At 39.5% G+C, this 23,979-nt stretch overlaps 1 protein-coding gene across 1 annotated transcript in view; it reads right to left on the bottom strand.

The window, feature by feature from the left end:
- LOC139697436 (lachesin-like) overlaps positions 1–23,979 on the bottom strand; it is a 319,784-nt gene that overhangs the window by 184,431 nt on the left and 111,374 nt on the right. Inside the window, exon 2 of the mRNA XM_071596149.1 lies at positions 15,992–16,098. Coding sequence (XP_071452250.1) covers positions 15,992–16,098 — 107 coding nt within the window. The remainder of the gene's footprint in view (positions 1–15,991; positions 16,099–23,979) is intronic.

Raw genomic sequence — 23,979 nt, 5'->3', positions numbered from 1 at the left:
AAAAGACCTGTTCTTGATTGCCTGCTCAATATTGTTCGGGTCATTTAGGTAAACCAAGACAAGACGTACCAGAACAAGAGAGATTGGTTTTTGAAGCTATTTTTGATGTTCAGTAGGTTTTATGTGTGTGAGAGTTGACCCTTACCATTGAAATTAACGAGATAAACATTTTTTTATACTCATATTTTAAACCCACAACCTAATTCATTAATTCACACTGGTTTAACATCAAACCTCCCATAACCGCTAAATATAAGAATTGTAAATATTTTGCAATCTTTTGGAAGTATTTTCGGTAAAATGCCATCTGATAAACTTCATGAGTTTATTTTATTTTCCCGAATTCGCCTAAGAATATTTTCCAAAATAAATTTACCTTGAGCAATGAATTTAAACACCGATAATATAACTGTCATGTTGCAACAGGAATTACCAACTAAAGATAAGAGCCATACCAAAATGTCTATATCATCTTCCGAAGTTCTAGAGCCAGTTTGTTCTTTGGGCAAGGTGAAATGCAATTCCGGAAATTTTTACCCGCTATGATAGAAAATTTATGATTGGTACTATTTTTTCTACCAGAATCACCTACGACATAAATTCTACAAAGTATTAGGTAATTTCTGCCATCTATAATGATCGAAAAACACAAACTTGATAATTTTCTTTTATTTAAGAGATTTTTTGTCGAAAAAATATAACTCGAATTACAACTACATTATATGATTAAAAGAGTAAAGTTACTTTACACGCACTTTGCTAAGCTGTTATCCACGATTAAAATCGATTGAAAGTGTTTCTCTTGAGAAGACATAGCTAAAATATTAGCCAAATATAGTATAAGAAATATTTGGAACTGACCCTAGAAGCTGTCAAAAAAGTAAATCATTTTTCTATTTACTGTGCGTAACAGAAATTTATCGAATCAGCAATATTAATTTATCTTTCCTAAATGCCGCATTTTAAATTAGAAAAACGCTCTCTTTCACTGAGAACACCTATTTTTATTTGGAAACAGCTGGTTATGGGAGGATTAAAATGAACGCAGACAGTACACTCTTACATTTGTTAACCTCGGAAAACAAGACGAAACCTGATTCAATTCTGTTACATATACGGTAAGAAAATCAGCTCACACTAATTTTCTTACCATATAAGTAACAGAGTGGACGCATTTTCCCTTCTTCCTTCCTGCTACTTCTTTAACCTTCCTGTACAAGGCACCCATTTCACCCATGCTCTTTAAACTCTCATAATCTCACAATGCGCCCCCAATCAAGCTTATTTCGCCCTACTAGTTTATTATTTATTTCCTTGCACTACCTTTTACCTATGCTAACATTTTCCCATTTTCTTCTAACAACTATTTTCGTAACTATTTCGCAATAATTAACGTTAAGCCTGTCCTTTTCCCATTTCTTGTTAAAATAGTTACGTTCATGACTTTCGATATCTCTTTCCTGATGTGTTACAATTTTTCTTTAGGCACTTTCCGCGTGTAAGTTCTTTTAGAGGAAACCCTGACTCCTGCAGAACTTTCTTACTTACTCCCCGCGCTCATTCCTTGCTTCTAAACCAGTGTGCCCTTATTCCTATCTCTTGCTTTGCCAACAACAACAAAACAAGCGCCATATAAATAAATTATGGTTCTTAGGATCATCCTAAATTATTTACTATTGTTGAACGTATAAGCTATCTATTTCGTCCTCCCTATTGACTTGTTGGTATGAAGACATGAATAATGATTTACTTCTGGAGATTTAGGTGGACTTTTAATGTATCAGTTATATGGATAAATTGATTGCAATTTCCAAAATTGATATTTCTTTAATCCTGATAATTATGGCTATGGATGGATTATGGAATAAAGAAATTTTAATGGTTGACATTTTTGCTTAATTTATCCAAATGAATAACCAAGTTCCTCGTCCCCGCTTATAATTATGCTAATTATATTCCATCACTCACCATCTGGATGGTGACTACGCGTGATACTGCCACCCTTTACTGGCTCACTTCCGATAATTGTATGCAAGGTTTGTATAAAAAGTATTGGTAACAATTTGTACCTGACGTGTGCACTAAGTGCTGAATGCAGACAGTCAGTTTAGTGTGCGCATGATCGCAGATTGCATTGACATTGATAAGATGACAGTACACACCATTATCACTGAAAATTTGGCGATGCCAAAGACCTGCGCTAAACGGGTCCCGAAGGTCTTGACGAACGACCAAGAGCAGAGTCGAGTGTCTGCTTGCAAAGACTCGTATCTGTCGCAACGATCCCCCGACCCCCTTATAGTTCCGACTTGGCACCAGCACTATTACCTATTCCCAAAAGTTAAATTCTCCCTATGAGGACACCACCATGGGACCATGAGTACCGTTAAAGAAGCTAGCACGCGTTACCTTAGGTGCCTTTCGGCATTCACCTACCAGGGAGCCTTCGAGTCGTTAAAAGGCCGCCGGCAAAAGTATGTCGACGCTAAAGGGATGTACTTTGAAGAATTTCGGAGCATTGTACCAGAGCATTTCTGAACCAAATCTGTGTTTCGGAAACTTTTCCCGGTATTTTTATACAGACCATTTATTACCCTATTATAATCAATCCAATAGTCCCTGTTGTCTTCCCATCTCATCTCGCGCAGCTCTACGAGTAACTTCATTACCTAGCTCCATCTCCTACCATTTATTTCCCTAACCTCAACAAAATCCTAAGATACCCTGTCTCAATTCTAACCAGTTCTCCACCTCTCCACCACCAGGTTCACTTCTTTGTCTTCTGTGTAGCCTTGCCTTAAATTTCTTTAACAAACTTTCCCATGTGTGTATCTCTTCAACACGGTAATGAATATATGCATATGTTTTTCTTTTGACATCTTCGGCGGCGAGTGCTGCTCATTGCTGAATAGAGATCACTCACTGTCATTAATTCTCCATATACACTCCCGCTCACCTAATTTAAAACCCATGAACCAATTGCAATTTTTTCAAGCCTCTGCTTGATACTATATAAAATAGTTACATCTAAAATCAAGAAATCAATTAATGGCAGTACACATTTATGGGAAGTAAGATAACAATTTCGTAGTTATGGATTTTTTTTTCTCTCTGGTCTCAATTCGTGCTGTCGGTATTATAATTTTGTTCCCTGCGAGTTTATAAAAGACCGATGGACTGACGTCAAATCAAACTCTTAAGTTGCAATTGAAGAGAGTCATCTAAGTTTTTAGATCAAGAGAGAAGTAACTTTAGGAATCCGTTGGCACTCGGCACGATACCTGAATTTTAGCACATCACAATAAGCAAAACATAGGTGATATCGATCCATAATCAGCGGAAGCCATCAAGCAATGGCATTCGCGATGTACCACGGGGATGATGGCCGTTGTGAGGTAAGTCCGTGGAAACTCAAGAGTTTCGGCGGATACGGCCCCCGGCGTAAGCTGCATCGCCCCACCGGTGTAGGCCTGGATAGGAATGGTGAGGTTGCGGGGATAGGAAAACCGAGAGTCAGACGGACAGTCAGGGAAGGGACCGTCGGGGGCGGTTTCCCCGGACAGGGAAGAGGTGCGGGAGGGAAAGGGGATCGCGGGTGGGAGGACTTTAACACGTGCTCCATGGCTTCACTTCATAGCCTCCGCGGCCCCCTTAATACCTGGGCCAACTCTGTGGCTCTCAAGTTGTGTTAATTTAACAAGTGGGAAGCGAGGAACAAAGAGGGCTTTGAGCAGGGCCCGCCCCTTCAAACTTGATGGGCATGGTGTGGAGCGAGGAGAGGTTACCAACCTCCTAGCCCTTTTCCCCGCTTCCCATCCCTTCTCCGTAACCTCCCGGGAGGAGCAAACGGAGAGAGAGGACGATGCCTTAGAATGGTTAGTGACTTCATCCCTCCTCCCGACTTGCCCTCTATCTCCTTCGCCATCTCCCCGAGGCCTAGTACGCATATTGGCCCCACTCAGTCGAAGCGTAACAAGCTACTTATGGTAGGCGTCAAGGTAAAGCTAATTCCCTTGCTGAAAGGCGGAGGAAGGTTGCCCATTGGACTGTGATTATATTACCATAGCGCAAAATGCAATCTAAAACTCTTAAGGGAGCTTGATGCGCGGTTATTGCGAATTATGCATATTTTTTTAAATTTATATATCAGCTCAGGAGCCGGTCCGTTGGGTATTTTCGCCCAAAAAAGACACAGGGATCAAGAAATGTACTTAGTTATCAAAAGTTTAAGGAGGGTATCAGCAAAGCACACATAATTGGTGAGGGCAGAAGTTCATTTCAATTACTATGCAATGGTATGAGCAATATTTTAACCTTTTCCCTGAAAATTGAAACTATGGAAATCACAATGGCAATGAATCAGATTTTTATCGGTTAGGTTTCACTTAAATAAATGGTATTTAAATTTCATATTCAAGATTTAAGATGAAATTGAATGCATTCGTTGTGAATTCTCTTTGTAAATCACCCATATTAAAATCTTATAATTAAATCCCTAAGGTTGAGTCAGTAAAAATGATAAATCTGATGCGTCTTGATGCTTTGAAAATCAAACCTGAGGCTAAAAACAAATAAAAGGTTGAAGAAAAGAAGACGTGTGAGCTATTGGCTTTGAGTGTGAAATAAGGTTAATTCCTATAGCCAATAACAAGAAGCATAGAAGGATCTTATTAAGAATTGACTTAATTTCGCAAAGGAGATTTGAGAATTAAAACAAACAAATATAAGCTCACGCATTGAAGCCTTTTAAAAGTTTTGACATGATTAACTTTGTCTTCAATACGATCGTTTTATTATAATCCTACCACATTCATGCGTCATTAACGAATCATCTATTTAGTTATTTATGGATAGAAAATCTACAGAAATCTCATCACTTAATGGTGTACAAGAAGTATTGTCGACAAATGATCGCTAGCACAAAAAACACTTTAAACTATGAATGAAAGTCTCATATTTCAATAAAAAACGTAGTCAGACGATGTCTCTTGGGCTTAAATATAGACATTTAAATTTAGATTTGAGAAGTAAAAGTGTGTCACTGACAAATTTAAACGTACACAAATCTTTGCAGAAGGATTCATAAGTGGGCACCTTTAAATAAAATGAGGTGGAACAGATTACACCGAAGAGTATGCAGCGCTTAAATGCAATGGAGAATTAAATTTCTTCTTATGATATTCATGTTGACACCAATTTCATGTATAAACTCGAGAGATCCTATTGGGCACAAAGGAAAAGCGAGATTATATGGGCATCAAGTATAATCTGTATAAAACAAAGAAGATTTTTGGAGAAAAAAGTAGCCATGAAAATGCGATTTTTAAGTACATGCACACGAAATGTTTGTAATTGACATTTAAGCTGCAAGAATACCACGAAATACAAAATTGCTACAATCACTTTTTTAGCCAACGTTGCCCTTTAAACGGCGATACTCAAGAGCACGATCGTACGTAGCACAGTTGTATTGCATAGACTGCGCAAAAAGCATCACTATCACCAGACGGATATCAGCGCTTAGAAATCCCACCGTAAGAACAGCCGTTGCGCTAATGAAACCCGTGTTCCGCTTAATGTCGTGAAATGATCTCAAAACAACCTACGCCATCACGGCCGCGAACTAATGGGGTCGTGCACTCACGGGTGGGGGAAGTAGTTGGCGTGAATCCGCCCCCGGAGTCTATTCCGCGACGCCCTTTACTTTGCTCACCTATTCCAACGGACAGAATTACCCTGAGTTTAGCCAGGGAGTGAGTGGAAGAAGGGAGAAAGGGGAGAATAGACGGCAGTCGCGGATTTATTCTGTGGTTGTATACACGCAAAGAGAAGTAAGGCAGTGGGACGAAAGAGACGGGAGCGATAGGAAGAGATGAGCGGGGCGGGGGAAATCATGGGACGAGCATTTCATCCGACACCGAAGAACCGAACGCTTTCCACGGCCTTTAAGAGAAAGAGGAGGGGAAGTGGGACGGAAGAAATGGCAAAGGACAAGGAATCCCTATCTAGTCCAGTTTTGGATCGACGTCTGTGGCATTCGTCGTCAGCGGGTGGTGGCCCGTGGGAAATGGGAGGGATGAACGTTCAGGTGGCCAGCGTTGTGAATGGGAGGAAGATTCCAGGAAGAGAGGGTTTATGTGGGCGGGGTGGGCACGTGGAAGAGAGAAGAGGGATGGATGGTGTAAGGCAAATGGACAGAAGGTGGAATTATTCATAGAGGCTCTTTTCTCAACCCCTACTCCTCCCAATACCCTTTTTTTAGGGAAGAGATTTAAACTAGTTGGTCCCCTTTTTCACATTTAATCCTTAATCATTAAAAATAAAAATTACTCAGCGCAGAGTACGGAAGATTACCAATTAGATTTTCTGAAGTTTCCACGGCCTGGTTCAAATCACTCAACAGTCCAATCCAGCTCAAATACTCCATCGTAAGAAGTATACATTCCGATGTGGAAGGGCATACTCATAAACTTATTATGAACTAAATTAACTCCTGGAATTAAACTCTTAAGTTCTCATGATCAGCAGGAGAAATGGGTGACGCTACTTTCACTATAGTTTAAAAATTTAAACTTTAGATCTAATTTTACGAGTATATGGAGATGATAAAAGAGAGATAGATATGAAACATGAATGCTATTAGAATCAAGGGCGCAGAACACTTGTGTATTAAAAACAATTGTGCAATATGCTATTGTAGCCTCCAGCCGTTTTGCGTAAAGACTCAAGGAAACTAGGCAATCAACAAATTAGATGAAAAAAATCGATTGTATTAGAAGTTGGATTCACGCATCTTAATTTTAGAAGCAGCATTACGTAAGTCAACTAGCCAAATACTTCAAATCCCATAACGCCCATTCTAGGATTCCTACTTGACCAATAGCATAAGGGGGGTGAAAAGGAAAAAGAAAATGTGAGGCGCAAAAGGTCAAAAAGAAAGAATAGGAACGATGGAATAACATAAATGAGACTAGCAATATGCAAGGAAAATATTCTTTGAGCACAGTATAGGAAGGTAAATATAAACTCACAAGATATTCAGTGGTGGAGAAAAATTTTATTTGAGTATTATTTTACGATTTTATTTTTCATTAGCAGCCTTTTGGACATCTTTTGGACGCCTTGATTATACAGGTCTAATGTAAAAAGATTTGTTCTTAAATACATTTATTTTAACTATCCCATTTCGTAAAAACATCTCGTGAAAAGACCCAAATGCTTTACACATTTGTACGTATAAGAGTAAACTTAGATTGTTAACCCTCGGTACAGCAAATTACTACTGTAAAAGTCTACTGTAAAAATACCATTCTGATTCCATTATGATGACGAAAGAACAAATAAAGTATTGCATTATGTTGGAAGTCGAGAATAGAGTAAAGATACAAGAGGAATAACTGCTGATCAATAAGAAATGCGAAATACCAAATTAATAAGCATATTTACTTTTGGTATGACGTCTATTACTAGGTCAATCTGGTATAACAAATTTCCGATCTGGGTTTTGTAAGAACAAAATGGTGGTAGCGGGATATTAGAGGAAATAAGCGAAAAGAAACAGGATCGGTGGGTAGGAATAAAAGAGCACGTTGGAGTAGTAAGAGAAAGTGGTGGTAGGGGATGTTACTGGAAATGGTATTTTAGTTATGCGAGAAGGAAGGTGTATCCTTTAATGGAGCGTCTCTTATCAAAGAAATAGACTCTAAAAATAGGGTGAGATGAAATGAAGGGGGGATAGAAAGGAAGGAACTTAGGTTAAGAAATAAAGACATCGTCACGGGATCAGATAAGAACGGTGTCGAGAGGGAAGATGGCTGCACCGATAGGCTACCTACCTCCTCAGAATACTCCTTGTGTTTCTAGAGAAGACGGAGGTGCATCCAGCCATACAATTCATCCAATCCTCCTTCGTCTCATTCAGCCAACCCGGTTTAAAATTTTGACGAAGCCTATTACATACGTGGTTATTTATCAGTCCCGTGAACGATAGAGCGTGAAAGAAAGTATATGATTCCGCACGAAATTCGGACGAAGAGCATTGGGAAGGGAAGGCCAGCAGGAGAGTGGATAAAATAGGAATGCCCATGCCTGTTTCCTGAAGATACAGTACATCTGAAACTGGGTACGGGTAGAGAGAGCGAGAGGGAATGAGCATGAAAATATAAGGATTTGGCGAAGAGAGCAGATTGAACAGAGGGCGGGAGAGGAAATTTGGAAGCAGTACCGGAGGAAAGAAGAGACGGGCGTCGAGGATTTGGAGGGTGGGTAGGCTGATACAGAGAGGAGGAGGCGTGTGGCACAATTTGGGGACTTGGGGGTGCCGAAGGAAGTAAAATAGGTGGAGAGGGGTTGGAGGGTTTGTTGATCTGGTTGCCTGAGGCGAGATGGTTGGGTGGAGAAAGGGACGAGACGGGTCGTGGATTGAATGGTTTGGGTGGGGGTGGCGATGGAAAAGTGGAATGGGCAGGGTGGTCAGCTCGGGACTGAGGCGGGCAGGTTTCTGTGGGAGTGGGTGCCGGGGGCGGCACTGAGAGGGATGATGAATGTCGGGAGATACTTTGTGTGGGAAGTCGGAATCCGAGGTAGAAATAGAAGAGCGGGAAGGGAGCTAGAGGCAACGGTAGGGAGTTAAAGAAGAGGAGCAGGTGGCGGTGGGACGGAGAGGTGTGGGAAGGCGAGGAGGAGGAACGCCAAAATGGACGCGGAGGGAAGGGTTCGAACTGCGTAAGAACCATGGGGGGATGAAGATAGGGGGTGGGGACGGTCAGGGAGACGGGAGGGATAAGTAAGAAGGGATGGCGGTGGTAGGGGGAGCATGGGAGACGTCGTGGTGGAGGGAGGTATAACGTAAAAGGGAAGGGAAAAAAGTGAAACAGTGGCTCCCAAGAATATTGAAGAGGAGTCCTTTGCTCTCGAAAAGCGTGGGGGGCGGTGCTGAGAGCATGGGGAGTGGGCAGCGGGACTCATTGAAAATGGGTGCTGGGCGAACGGAAAAGAGGGGAGAGCGATGGGAGAGGGAGGAATAAAGAAAAAGGAAGAAGAGAAATGGAAAAGGCGGAGAGGGAGGGATGAGATAACGTAGAGGGGGTACGAGGAGACGAGGAGTTCGAGGGGTCGAGAGAGGGGACATGGGGACACTTGGATTGCGAATGGGTCGGGAGAGGATTGAGAGCGAGATTCCGGGTAAGAAGTTTGCTGATGAGATTAAAGGAGGCCCGGACGGCGGCGAGTAGGGAGGGGAAGGGGGAGGGAGAGTGGAAGGCGGGAAAATGGGAAGCTGATGGGATAGGGTAGGGGGATGGGTAAGGGGAGGAAGGGACGCAAGGGTTTAGGGTCGGCGGGGCGGGGGAGCGAATGGAGGGAGACCCTGGCGGAGGAGTGGGGTAGGTGGGTGGATTGAAATCTCTTTGAGACGTGGATTACTTGGACGGCCCGTCTGATCTCTCTTCGGGCGCTTTTGATCAGCAAACTTCATGCGACTACTACCTCATGCGGAGGAAGAAAGCCGGAGAACTGCCCGGTGGTTTGGCCTCCTTCGCCAGCAACCCACCATCGCAACTACTCCTTAGGGCGGGCGCGAGGGTCGGAGAGGAGTGGATGGAGTGGGTGGAAGGGAGAGAGAGAGCGATGGGTGGTCGAACGGGAAAACGTAAGGAAATTGGTATGCAAGATATGCGTGGAGTGATGAAGGACTGGTGCAATGGGTACCGAGGCACAGGATCAGTAACAAGTCGATATTGAAGATGCCTTTTATTGGATTAAGTTGGAAAAATTAATTTTATCATTCCTGTGAATCCGAAATTAATCCCATTTGGATTAATCAACAGTCCATGAAAGGTGACTAAATATATATACAGAGAGATCATCTAACGGTAATATTTTAAGGAATAATATATGTATTCTTCATAAGGTACAACGTAGGAGGGGAAAGAAGAGCATTAGATTGACATTGAGTACTTTAAATACAAGTCTGTAATACGGAATAACTTCAGTTTATCCTGCAAAAAATACTTCTCCAGTAAAAGAATTAATCAAAAGCTGTATTAGGGTAATATTGGTTCCGTTAACAATGAGGCATAATAACTTTTCATTTCCCAGCCATAGTAACTAGAAAGGAATGACTGAAGTCGTGGGCATAAAATATTTAACAATAAGTAGTATAATAATATATCTTGGACAGGGACTGTAACGACTCATTAAATTTAGAATTCTTTTTTCATTTGAACAAAAAATGGCCTATGTTTGTAAAAATAACATGAAGCTACGTATAAGCTATAAATGTGGTAAAACTTAGGAAACGGCCATGGTTTTCCCCTCGCAAAATTACTTGCACATAAATAATAGTAAAAAACAAATAATAATATCAAGCAAAATTGAGGGGAAAGAATAAATTTGAAAATTGGGAAAATTAAGGCAAATGAAAATTTTTGGACAAGGGGGAGGACATAAAAGCTCGCTGGGTCCTCCGATCTGGAGATGGGAACTATGCCGAATGAAAAGAGGTGATGTACTGATGAAAAGGGAAAAAAATAGATTGGGGGTTTCGTGAGGGAGGTAAGGGGAAAAGAGGAGAGAGAGGCGCACGCTTCCCCTACGCCGTCGTCTTCTCTTTATAAAAATTCTCTCCTTTTTTATTCCATATCGCTCACTCTTATCTCCGAGATGCTACGCGAAGGCGACCGACCAATCTCCCCATACCTATCCGCCTCACACGCCCGCTCCACGGCATCGCTCCTGTCACCTGCCGACACACACCACTCGGCCCTTCCAATCACATATCGGTTGTTCATTTCTTGTAATCTTCCTCTGATCTCCCATCACTTGCTCACCTTTTCCGGCAAGGCGCTCCGTTCGGCGAGTCCTTCTCAACTCACGTAGATTACTTTTTCATTCTATGGCACCATTTCGGTTTTTGATTCGCTCGAGTCCTTTTTTTTATTTTTTAGAGCCCTTTGCCATCCTTTTCCTACCTTTCCGCTTTATTTTGTGAAATTATCCTTGGATAAAATCTATCTACAGCGTATTTGGTAACAGAAATTTTCTGGTCAAATCACTGAATTCCTTTCGGTCAAATTACTTTCCGTAGACGACTCTTGGCACAGAGAACGAACAAAGATGAAAATTCTATCGCCAAAAGCTGCCATCTAAAACCTACAGTTTATGCTCAGTGCTGCCGATAGATACATCAAAGCATACCTGACTGCATTCCGTAATAGCCAGGAGGGAATATAACTCTTAAATCTCATTCGTTCCGGAAAAAAACACAACTTTCGAATTGACACGATTTTGAGTCACGACAGTAGTGCAGTTTGATGAATGGTCCTCATCGTCATTAACACCAAACCTTTTTGAAATCCAAATTTTCTCAGATAAAATGTGTCATGTTGAACGAATGCATAATTAATATTTTGAAACTTCTATTACATCTATTCATCGGTACTACGCACTATCAGGCAGGAGTCAATAACCAGTTCAGGATGATTTCGCCTTCGTATATAATTTTTTGGCAGATGAAAGAGCTCCATCTTCAATACATTAATACCGAACCAATATGTAATCATAGATGTCGTAGAAAGCATTTATCTCCGCCTTTCGAAATAAAATATCTGTAACGGTTTAACTTTTTAATTTATAAAGGGCATATAATTGTGTTTTTTGGACATTCATATTTCTTCATTCATAATTATAGATCCAAGATAGGCGAGAGAGGATTTCATCTACAGATACATGCATTCAATATTTATTTATGCTTCATTATTCGGCGAATACAATGCAGTTGACCATCAGACCTGAAAGCTGAATCTGAAAATGCATGGTTCCCTTCTAGCACAGTAAATATCAACCACTTTGCACAAATCGACCACTTACAAATACTAATATTAACAACTTAAGTACACTCTATAATAAAAATTATTATTCAGGAGTAAAAATAATTGTAATACATAAATGAGCTTGCGAGACTTATTGCAACGTTAATCCATAAACACTTCCAGTTGGTGAATATAAAATAATCCTTAAAAATTCTTAATCAACTATTATCAAGTAATACAATTACCACTCCTAAATTCCATGTTGCATTCCACAAACCAATGTCCATCAACAGAAGATTAATAGTATGGGATTTACGACACAATACTCCTAATACGGAAGCACGTGCCGTTTACTCATTCCAAAGATTGAAATATTTTAAGAATCAAGAATGTAATTATGTCATCATTTCTGCCATATAGCCGTATAACGTTAGGTACCGGTTAAACTAATTCTATTATAGCCACTATAATGGTGCACATATACACATAACAGGTGATAGAAGGTGCAGGAAGTGAGTGCAAATGTGCCTTGTCAGTTACAAAGTTGGAAGAAGGAACGTTCAAGTGTACAAACAACTGAGATTCGGGAACAAAGAAATCACAGAAATAAACTCTTTGTGACTTTTATAATAATGTTTAGGAACACATGCTTATTTCTGATGGTGCATCTTGGAAAACGCATGCAGTATGAACAGTTTCCTTCCAAAAGTAATGCCACTGACTATAATGCAAATAACGTCCGAGGGAGAAGGGGGGAAAGGGAGAAAGAAAGAGACGAAAGATGGATTAAGGGGAAGTAGAACAAAAGAGTGGAGAAAAGTCAGACATGAGCTTATGTTAATGAAAATGAATTTAAGGTTGGTTTAATAGGTATTAATGTCTAGGGTAGCTGTTATCTCTTGGTCTTAAAAGTTTTTATTCACTTTTATGTCTTAATATTTACTTTTGTTCATGTTGGAAAGAAGTACTTTTAAATTCACTTTCAAAATATTATTAAAATTTTTATCTCAAAATTATATTTAAAATATTAGCAAGAATGTTAGCAATAGTAGCCGTTATTATTAGATGTTAACTTAAAAAATCGATAAGGCAATGGAGATAGCTACGAAGAAATCTTTGATTGAATTCAACGTGATAACAATAGATTTAAAGAGGAAAAATGGTAATAATGTTGCATTATAACAAAATAAATAATTTTTTAACTTTATTTACACAGCAAATGCAATTTCATAAAATCAGGGGATGAAATTTGTTAACGAGAAAGTTGCATTGTGATGGTTAAGGATTAGTTCATTACAGCCAAGAGGCAAAAGAGACTATATGTACATGGAAATAATTTCTCTCATTCAGAACCTACAAGATGTTGTATTAGAACGTTATTCCAACAATAAAAAAGAAAGCAGGCAATATATGAAGTCACCTCGATAGCAGTTGTAACTGTATTTACATTATTTCTTTCATTCTTCATTTAATATACGATTCACGCTATCATGTTATTATTGAATAAATTGTAAAATGAAACAATTGTAACATAATGTGTAACCTCCATGGTCAGCTACGACATGGTGTTTTATTTAACTACGAATTATATCTGACGAATTTAATTTCATATTCCTAATAGACCATTTAAACATTTGTATCAATGTAAAGGACATTATATAAAATATTACATGTGCCATAATTGTCAAATGAAAGAGATATCTGAGGGGTAGTTATTGTATGAAAGTATGTAAGTGTATGATGTACCATTCGGTTTCGCTCTTTAGGTTAATATTTTTATAAATCAAATTATATAAAAAGGATACACTGTTAAATCAGTATAGTATGACACACATTGTATTAGTATAGACATACTAATGAATGGATTTGACATAATATCACTGAGGTAAATGAAAGGGAAATGTTTTTATCCCGCACTGAACATTTTAATGCTCAACCCATACGAATGGAATGAATAGAGCCAAATTTTTCATGTAAGCTAACCATTATTCCATTGCCATTACCCCTGAGTTCTCCAGTCCCAGCTGATACATCCATCCCATTAATTTCCGGACACAACTTCCCTGCACCCCTCCCAAAACCTTTCCCTCCAGCCCCCCCCCCCAACCGCCCCTATTCCCTCTTGTGGTTGTACACAGCCCCATTCCCCTTCCTCCCTCGTTCAAAATCTCCGTGCCGTGGGTCAGTGCGGGCGTGCGTGCGTGTGCAGAGTGGACAGTGCGTGCTCTCTAGTCGGAAACAGCCATGAATGGGGGGATGGGGGTTGGGTGGGTTCGTGCGGCGAAGTAACAAGATCACGCGACGATGCCGATTGCGACGGCGCGGTCACGGAGCGCCCGCGACGAGGGACGCGGTGGACGGAGCGGCCGGCGGCTTGCCCCACGAGCTCCTATGAGTGCATAATTGTCTGAAGGCGAAATGCCGCCGCTCCGGAGGTCTCGTTCGACCCACGTGATCCGTGTTGAAATCAAAGGATGAGGCGGATAAGCGCCGCCCTTGGGGGATATGCAACCAATTAATGACCTTCACTGATGGATCAATTTTGATGGCCTCGTCGCAGTGGGGCCGGGTTGAAATTGTTTCTGATTTCTGAATCCACTCCCACGCTCAACACCAAATCCTGTGAACATTTACGGGCAGTAAATATTTACACGAGCAATTTGGAACCCATTCTAATCGAATGGGGGAATTAAAGCTATTAAGCGTCTCCCCCACAGAATGAGTATGAAATATTGATCACTTTCCATGCAAGAACCCAGTGGTTTGATGTAATATTGGCTAAGCTTCGGAGAATAACTTTTATTTAAATAAAAGAATCCCTCACTTGATGAGAATGACATATTTATCGCTTTCCAATCAAGTTTTCAATTGTTTAATAAAAATATATTAAGCATTGGACAAAAACCTTAAGTTAAATAGAAATAATTTCGCAGCTCTTAATCACTGGCGAATAAAATATATTTTTGCATATCCCTGCTTATTTTTGTACATACAATTTTTAAATCACTTCAGTTTTCCTTTTCTTAGGTAATTTTGAAATTTAAATAATTCAGTGGTATTTTAAACTGTTTTCATTGTTTTGTATGCACGTCATATCAAAATTACTGTTCTTACCAACTTAATTTTAACTCACCAAGCATAAGACGAGTTAAAAGTTGTGTCCAGGGGCCATTTATCGTCACAATTATGACCAAAAGTGTCCATCGGCAAAACATGTATAAAATTCCAAATCACTGAAAACTCAATTTGAACACTACAATGAGAAATTTGTGGCCATTATACATTTGCTGTGAATCAACGTCAAAAGAGAAAATTTTGGACCCCCATGGTATGTCTATGAATATAGATTAAAAATACTCACTGCGAACAACACGAATAGACCCAAACATAGCACACTCCATGGTATCAATGACCCCCGGGCATGTGTATAGCAAAACACGATACAATGACCATGATCTTCTCTTCCGCGTGCGTGCTGAGAGCTTTCTAGGCTCGGTCACCGACGGGCGGGACGCCGCGCAGATACCCCGTTTTCGAAGCCGGCAGAGGGAGCGGCCCCCATTGGGGTAACTCTGGATTTTCGAGGGATTCGCCATAGCCGTGCGTCCGTCGCTGCGGAAACTGCATCTAAATAATTTGGTGAAGGGCAAGGGAGGGAGGGGTAGGGGCGCAAAAGCGACTGCAAGCGAGAGGTCCGAGCGAAGATTTGGCGAAGAAGGGGAAGTTAATAAGTAATAAGAGAATCGTGGGAGTCAAGAGCAGTGCAGAGTGCTAGGTGAACAGTGCAGTGAGAGAAGATACAAAAGACTGAGAGACAGTGGTGCTGTTGTGCAGAGGTGGGAAGGGTTAAGGGCGGAGAAGTGCTGTGCTCCGAGAAGGAGTATCCGGAAGGGAGAGAGAGGAAGAAATCTCTTTTTCACATCTCTCTCCCTGTCCTTCCCTACCTTCTCTTTCTATCTCTCGAAGATTGGTGCAAGTGAGAGGGAGATAAGTGAAGCGGGCTTGGTTGGTGAGAAGTTAGAGTGCCCCGTGGGTGTAGCGACGGTGCTGCAGCAGTGAGAAAGAGAGAGATTGGGATTTTTTTGCTGGTTGGGGCTGCTGAGGAGAAGGATGGGGGGCGTAAGAGACAGGCGAATGGCGAAATCGGTACACACCCTGGCCTGCGCGGCGTCTCCACTCACCCTGTATCCGCCCAAATTGTTGACGACACAAGTGAAGGTGGCGTCCCTCCCTTGGGCTATCGTCACGTTCTCCAGCGGGTAGATGAAGTCAGGCTCATAGCCAAGGGCTGACATCGTGCCGGATAGGGAGATCGAGAAAGAGATAGAGAAAAATAATTGATCACAAACACAAATCGAAAGAAAACGCGCTTCAAGAACGCCCTCGCTGAAAATGGCCACCCTCACGGGATACGAAGTCGATGAAAAAACATGAGAAAGGTCATGCTTTTAGAACCGTCCCAACACCACCATGGTGATTCTAACCAAAAAAATGTTCTACCGATTTTTATATTCAAACATGACTTCCGGTTATCAAATATGAAAATCAATTTGTCATACACCTAATTCAATGTAAAAATATGATAAAAATTTAAAACTCACGACGCAGGTTAAACTTTTTATGGTAACGAGAGAGACATCTAAAAAGCGAGTAAATTACAATGCACGGCCAAACAAATCCGAAGAAAATCAAGGAGGTAAATACATTATGAAATGAAAAAATACATTTGCGAACATTTAATTATTAAATATTTTTACTGGTAATGTTTGTTTAAGTTTTACCATAGAATTAAAATATTAAAATAGTATTCTTCTCACAGTATCAGTATAAATATTTGAACACATCGTGCGCATTAATACGACTATTATACTCCAGAAATTTGAGTGGAAAGTCATAGGATTAAGTGAGAGATTACATAAATTACTAATATGAGCAAATATCACAAGTGTTAAATGGGCTGAAAATGATAAGAGTATTTGGAAGTTTATCAACTGTCACAACTCGTATTCACCAACTTAAACAATGGTCTATACGTGAAACGACCACATCCATTAAGGCAATGCGTCTTGGATTTCAAAAGAGGCCTATTCTAATGCAAATTTCTCCTTTTTTCTCCATAAAGTCACCTTTTCTCAAATGATTTTTAAAAACAGTAATTTATTTATATTTTAGTCTGTTTAAAACTAAAATGTACGTCCGTAAAAGTAGCTATGTTCATTTTAAATCAGTATGGGTTTTTCAACCATTAATAATCACGAAAAATCAAGTCTTCCATACGTGTATTCACGAAATTCTGGTAAATATTCTATACTTTATGAAAATTAAGTAGGAGTATTGGCAGAATAGTTAGTACACCATAGAGAAAAGAAAAAAAGGTGTTGAATTTAATACGTTCAATGAGTTTATTGGAACTGGGAGGGTCGTCATTGAGATAGTAACCCAAGCTAAAGATCCGCTCTCTTAGGCATGAATAATGCGTAATTAAGAATATACCAGGCACTAACAGAAGTATTTGGATGCATCAAACACTTCCCTCAAACTCGACTCTGCTTGCCCCAATTTTCTCCACAAAATATTCAACAGTACCATTTTGGTCACCTATTTCATACTACTCCTCTCATCGTTTCATCCTTCGAGCTTGGTCTTTCACCGATGCCATGACATCAAACTTGCTCAAAACTCTCGTATGACTACGCTCACTCTCTGGCCAAAGTCAAAGCAAACTTGCTCTTTTCACTGAGCTATCCTCGTCCTCACAGCAATAGACAGCATAGAGCCCTTACGGGAAATTGATATACTTCAAATTTGCTTTAATATTCCAATTTCTACGTACATATTCTGAACACTCAAGATCATAATGTGTACGTGAGATAAATGTCAAACTTTAACTTTTCGCTGTGCCGAGGTCTGTTTCGGGCGCACGGCCCAAATAAACCTTGACTTGGGTTACGCCACCACTGGAGAGCAATAAAGAACGGAGGGCATTTAAAAATTGATAATTGATTGATGATTCAAGCTGATATATGAGAGAAGAGTAAATGGTATGAAAGAAAGCTGTAGAGTGAGAAGGTGAACGGCGATTGTGGTTTAAGAGACTCTCAATACAAGGCATGTTAGATGACTCAGAAACTGATTAGTACGTATGAAAAAATACATTATTGCAACAATGGCAATAAAGTATGCAATGACAAGGAGCTATGAATAACATTAGTAAAATGAAGAAGTGCCCTAAAGTAATTAAAAATCACCCGTTTTCTTCACCAACCCCGAAATGGAACGATGGGAATGCTAGTTATGCAACTTGCGAAGTGCAGGGGCACCCTTCCGTATCGGAGTCGACCGGAAAGAAGTGACGAGGGTTCCGGGGTAAAAGAGATTATACAAGAGGTCTCTCTCTGCATCCTTAAAGATCCATATTAAAATTATCGAGTCAATAACGATGGCGGAGAAAATATAGATTGCTCTTAGAGAAGGGGCTGTAATTATTCCTCCCGCGGTCAATGATTGTACCCAACGTGATTCACATAGGATTTCGAGTTCATGACAGACTTATGCTCCGGGTTCGACAGCATCAGAAAGGTCCCTGGGAGCGATTTGAGACAATATATGAAGCCTGACACGCAGGACCGATCGGGATTCGATGGCTTCCAGCCGGGTGGAAGCAATAAAACAGACTTCATGGAGTCAATGGGAGCGAGGGTGCATTTTCGAATCACCAGCCCACGTTAACCGCCCAAGTACAAGTTTGGACAAAATAAACACATTTGTTTGTGTATTTCCATCACTGGAGGGACCATTTTTAAGTACATACATGTTCTATTCGTATTCTAGTGAGATAGAATATTCGTAAAATTGCTATGAGCAGGCCATAAACTTGCCATACCCTCCGTGAAATTTTTGACAAAAAGCGATTGAAAATGCAACAGATTGAACAATAATAAACTATTAAACAATCCACCACATTACTCTAGAATTATTATCATTGGTAATCTATTGGTTACGGTAGATGATGATGAACATTCTATGGATATGTAATGCTATATTCAATTTCATTACGCTTGACCATACTTCTACAATTAAATATGCTTCTTTGCTTCCATTCCGACTTTCTGATTAACGCAATAAGCGCAATCAACATGCATTAGAAGCTATTCGAATTCATGCAGTATGCCATATTTCGGCACAATCAATGAAAATGTCAACATTGTTAAAATACGGAGGACAGGAATTGTCACCATCCCCATATCGTAGGATATTGCTTATTTTTAATCCCACGAGTATCGTTTATGTAGTTTTACAAGTTCTTGTAAAACCGGGAGAGTGATTTTTAAGTATGAATATATATGCATACAAATGGTTCACGACTCGTTTGAACACTAATTAGTTGATTCTAATTATTAAACTCCCTCGGGTTCATGTATGGGAAGCGTAGAAAGTCTGGTGTCGTGAAACTCCACACCAGCAATCTAACATTAAAACTTAGGGTTGCTTAAATGTTAGTTGTCAATAGGTATATCAAATAATTCTAACGTTGTCGTGGTACATCATGAAAATCTAAGGTAGCGATCGAAGTGAAGTATTTTTCATTTTGTTCAAAGAACCTTTCTTATTAGACTCCAGCCAGTCTCATGATCTTCGTGTCACAAAATGGGGATACACGGCATGTATGATGGAACGCAAACAACACTCGTGCTCGGGCAATCCCCAAACAAGTAGAAATAGAGGGTGTTTCTCATGGTTTTTAGCCATAATAGTGCTAAGTCTTCCGTCGAATGTTTTTACCTTATACGTGGTTTCGAGGGCTAAAGAGCGAGCACTAAGTCAACCAAGAACGGAGAACATGAGAGGATCTCCCGCTTAATTCAACATCAGATTACGATAAAAGCAATTTTTTTCGGCCTCCTTGTATTATGCATGCATGTACCTTTTCGAACGTATAAGTACTGAATTTTTATTGCATTGAAAGTCAAAAGGGTAAGGTAGAAATTTAAAACTCTTATCCCAGATTCGTTTTCAATTCTAACTATTAAGTAATTGCTCTGGAGATATAGTGAAGTATTTGTTACAATGACCCGTGTATTCTAATGAGATGAAAGTCACTCCGGTATGATATTCAAACTTAAAGGGGTCAGCATATCCAATAAGCGGAATTACGAAGCAAAAGGTAAACTAAGAGAGGTTAAAAGAAAGCGGAAGCAATAACATAACCACATCAGTAACCTATCCATAACTGAGGTCACGGTTCACTCTTTGAGGTACATTGGGAATATTTTGACGGAAGAAGAGAGGTTTTACAACCAGTAATACCACAATAAGTGCCACTAAACCTTGTAAATCACACCTCCCTGATCATTGACTGCCTCTGACTGACACTGGCGTTGAAGATATTAATACACAGACTTTAATAATTACCTCCGTATGGTGAATATATCATAATACATATTTCTCAGTGCTGTTTCTATGTGTAAATTTTTAACATCTCATTTATGAGAAAAACAAAATTTGCACTTTTTCACAGATTTGTTTGTAACGTACAACGCGTTTCAGTTCATCAAACCATCTTCAGGTACAAGACCTTGTACCAACTGAACGGTTTGATGAACTGAAACGCGTTGTACGTTACAAATAAATCAGTGGAAATGTTCATTTTTTTCTTATAATGACGAACTTCCACTACATCTTGCCTGAATCTGTTGAATATATTTCATTTACCATATATCTCATCCATCATCTGAAAGAAATGCGTACTTATTTCGAGTACAATGGTGATGTCATGAAGAATAAATAAAATAAAAAAAATCACAATAAATTACGGTATCATGTCAAAAATGACGGGGGAGAGTGGAAAGAACCTAAAAGAATCAAGCAAAATCATACTCGCTCCAACGTGACCTCATACTGATAAGCGGATAGGCTCTGAAGCAGCCCCACTAATGTTGCGTCATTTAAAGCGAGGTCCTAATATTGGGATAAGGAGGAGGACATAACGGAGTATAAACTCCATTCTCTTGAACATAACAGTTTCAGGTTTAACTTAGTGGAATTCCTTCATTATGAGGGTTAAAAGAAACTTAACGCTTCCACAATAAAGATTTAATATTTCACGACCATAGTTTCGATGCTGGGCATCATCATCAGGTAACATACATCAAAATTTTTTCCACTCATGTAGTCTTGCTCCAAGAGGGGAGTAAGGGAGAGGAGAGGGGTTAAGGTAGGGGGAGTAAGGGGGAGGGGGTAAGTTGAGTTTAGGTTCAGCAGCCTATTAGTGGTCTAGGGGAGGGGGAGGGTATGTTTTGGAAGGTTACTGGCTCATATTTGTGAAATTTTATATTAATTAAATGATCATTAAATGAAGAACACAATGTAACACTCCACCGTTCTTAGAAATAGCGGCGGAAAAAAACAAACACATTGTGTTCTACATTTAAGTAGGGGGGTGTTTATCTACAATGCTTTCACCTTTATTAAGGGACGGTTGATGATCATCACTGCCTTGGTGGGGGTAGGGTTGGTGTGGAAAGATATTGGAGTCTTTTAAGAATTTTAGGAGGGGGGAACGGGAGAGGTATAATGTTTCATAGGCCACCTCAAACCTGTCAGACTGAAGGGATTGCCAAATTTCCAACTCCTCCAAAGCATTTAACCAGCGTCCTTTCATTTCAGTGTGAAGAATGTCTGCTGTGAAGTCACTGGTGTGATTTTTATCTAAGAGGAGTTTGGGGAATTGGGATCTGTTGTCTTTCTTTGTGAAGCATGAACGGTGTTCTTTTATCCTAATATCGAATGTCCTCCCTGTCTGTCCAATATAGATGGCGTTGCAGTCCGCAGAACTGATTTTATAAACCCCGCTTTGTTGAATTATGCCAATTTTGTCTTTGGGTGGACCTATTTTTACTTTTTAAAGTATGTGTGTTGTAAAAAGCTGTGTTGATGTTGTTTTAGGAGAGTATTTTTTGTATTCTGAGTGAAATGTGGCCAAGAAATAGAATTCTTGGCCATCGGTGCTCGTCAAGTTTAGAAGTGTGTTACATGGATTTCTGGGCTGTCTCTGTTTGTTTTCTGTTGTACATGTTGGCAATCATTATTTCCCTGTAACCGTTGTTGGCTGCAATCTGTTTAATAACAAACAAGAAGAACTCCGTATTATTCAAAACTAATTTCACTATTTAAAATATTTTCAGCGAGAAATTGCTCTGATTTAACGTGTATTCTAATAAGACACAGTGGCTCCAAAATGGGATTCAAATGTAATGAAACAAATATTAGCGGTCTATGTAAGGAATGGCCTGCATAATTTTATATTGCTGCGTTATTTAATTAATTATGGGATTTCATTGCAACAATGTCGAATCGAAATGCATATTAGCGGAAGACTCCGTTAAAAGTTACTGCTGCGGCAGCTCCCGCACTTTCTTGGCATTAATTATAGGAGGCTGTATCCCGATTCCGATGGTTGACTCTTAACTGGTATATACTTGGACTTGCCAAATTCATACCACTCTAAATAGACGACGACGAGTGAAATCATTTACAGATGAAATATTATTTTTATTTTATATGCATGTATGTTTGAAATATATGTAGCAATAATGGAAATGATGGCGAAAGTCTTGGAACAAGGTATATTATAATGAATAGCCTTAAGAGGAAAGGATTTATTTGTTTGATGGATGAAATCCAAAATAATTAAGATTAAGCTAAACTCGCCTTGATCATTTTAAACGTTTTTATATAAATAATCTGATCGGATAAGTGGATAGAATTCAGCATTCCAATACAAAAACATAATAGTATAACTGCATTTTTCCTATCTTTAATTCCAAAAGGTAATATTTTCTCGACAAAATACATTGGTTTAACAAATTTATATGTAGGATAAAGTTTATTTTTATATTTGACCACATTTACTGCATAAAATGGCAACATTTCAAAGTACGGTTTTTCGATATTGATAATTTTTCATATTCATATCCATTTTTTGAATTCTCTAAAGAAACAGAAATACGTGTATCACCTCCGTCTCCCTCTATCATCAGGCAATAGCATGGATTGCGATGCTATATAACAGCACCACAACTGCATGTAAATAATTAAATCGAAAATTGATAATTAAACGCCTAATTATTGGGTTTAGGGTCATTTGTCGCCAAGACTGAATGCATGATTCTGACTTCTTTAATGAAAATAAAGGGCGTTAAAATAAGCGACATTCATTCATGAGTCACTAAGTCACATTCATAAAAATAAATAATATATATCATGCTATTTTTCATGAAATTGAGTAATAGTGAGGAAACTTTCAGAGTAAATAGATGAATAAATCCACACCTTTCCTGCCAGCTAGTATGAATTTGGGCTTTAACCATGACTCCTAATGCTCCATTTTCCTCGAAACAATAAATCCAAGCAAAACAATCAAATGCTTTTCTATTCTGGACTCCTATGGCTCAAACTATAAGATAGAAAAGAACAATCTAGACTACTAAAATAAATTATAAGCCCCTTTCGATTCTGGTGTTTTGTTACTTGCCGTTTTGAGTGCATGCATGAAAATAAAAATATTTATTTGAAAAAGTAAACAATTAACTCAAGTAAAAGTTGGACACAATACTACCTTGATCAAAAAGTTCCCGGAATAACCACCGTGTGGCGCTCCCATCGTTCCGATTTGAGTTCTGTTTTTTTTGTTAAATTGGTACATCTGTTGTTGATATTCCCTTTAAATCTTAGTGTCATAACTTGACATTTGCAAAAGTTACGGTCGGTTTTCGGTATGTCCATCAGTGCTTCCTGCGATTTTTCCATTACTTCCTCTCGGCTGCTAAAACGCGTTCCCCGTAATGGTTTTTTAACTCGATTGAACAGAAAGAAGTCACAGGGAGCCAAATCAGGTGAATTCGGTGGCTGTTGGATGGTATTTGTTGCATTTTTCGTCAAAAAATTACGAATAATGATAGCACTGTGCGACGGTGCGTTATCATGGTGCAAAATCCACGAGTTTTCTGCCCACATTTCTGGTCTCTTTCGGCGAATTGCTTCACGCAAACGTCTCATAACGCCCAAATAATACTCTTTGTTTACTGTCTGGCCTTCTGGCAAAAATTCATGATGCACTACACCGTTGTAATCCATGAAAATCGTCAGCATTGCCTTCTTTTTTGACTGA

Source organism: Hetaerina americana, unplaced genomic scaffold (genome assembly GCF_022747635.1).
Source record: "Hetaerina americana unplaced genomic scaffold, ioHetAmer1.1.p SCAF_1, whole genome shotgun sequence".
Classification (NCBI taxonomy): domain Eukaryota; kingdom Metazoa; phylum Arthropoda; class Insecta; order Odonata; family Calopterygidae; genus Hetaerina; species Hetaerina americana.
The sequence above is the reverse complement of the archived record's forward strand: the minus strand, read 5'-3'. Positions and strand labels throughout refer to the sequence as shown.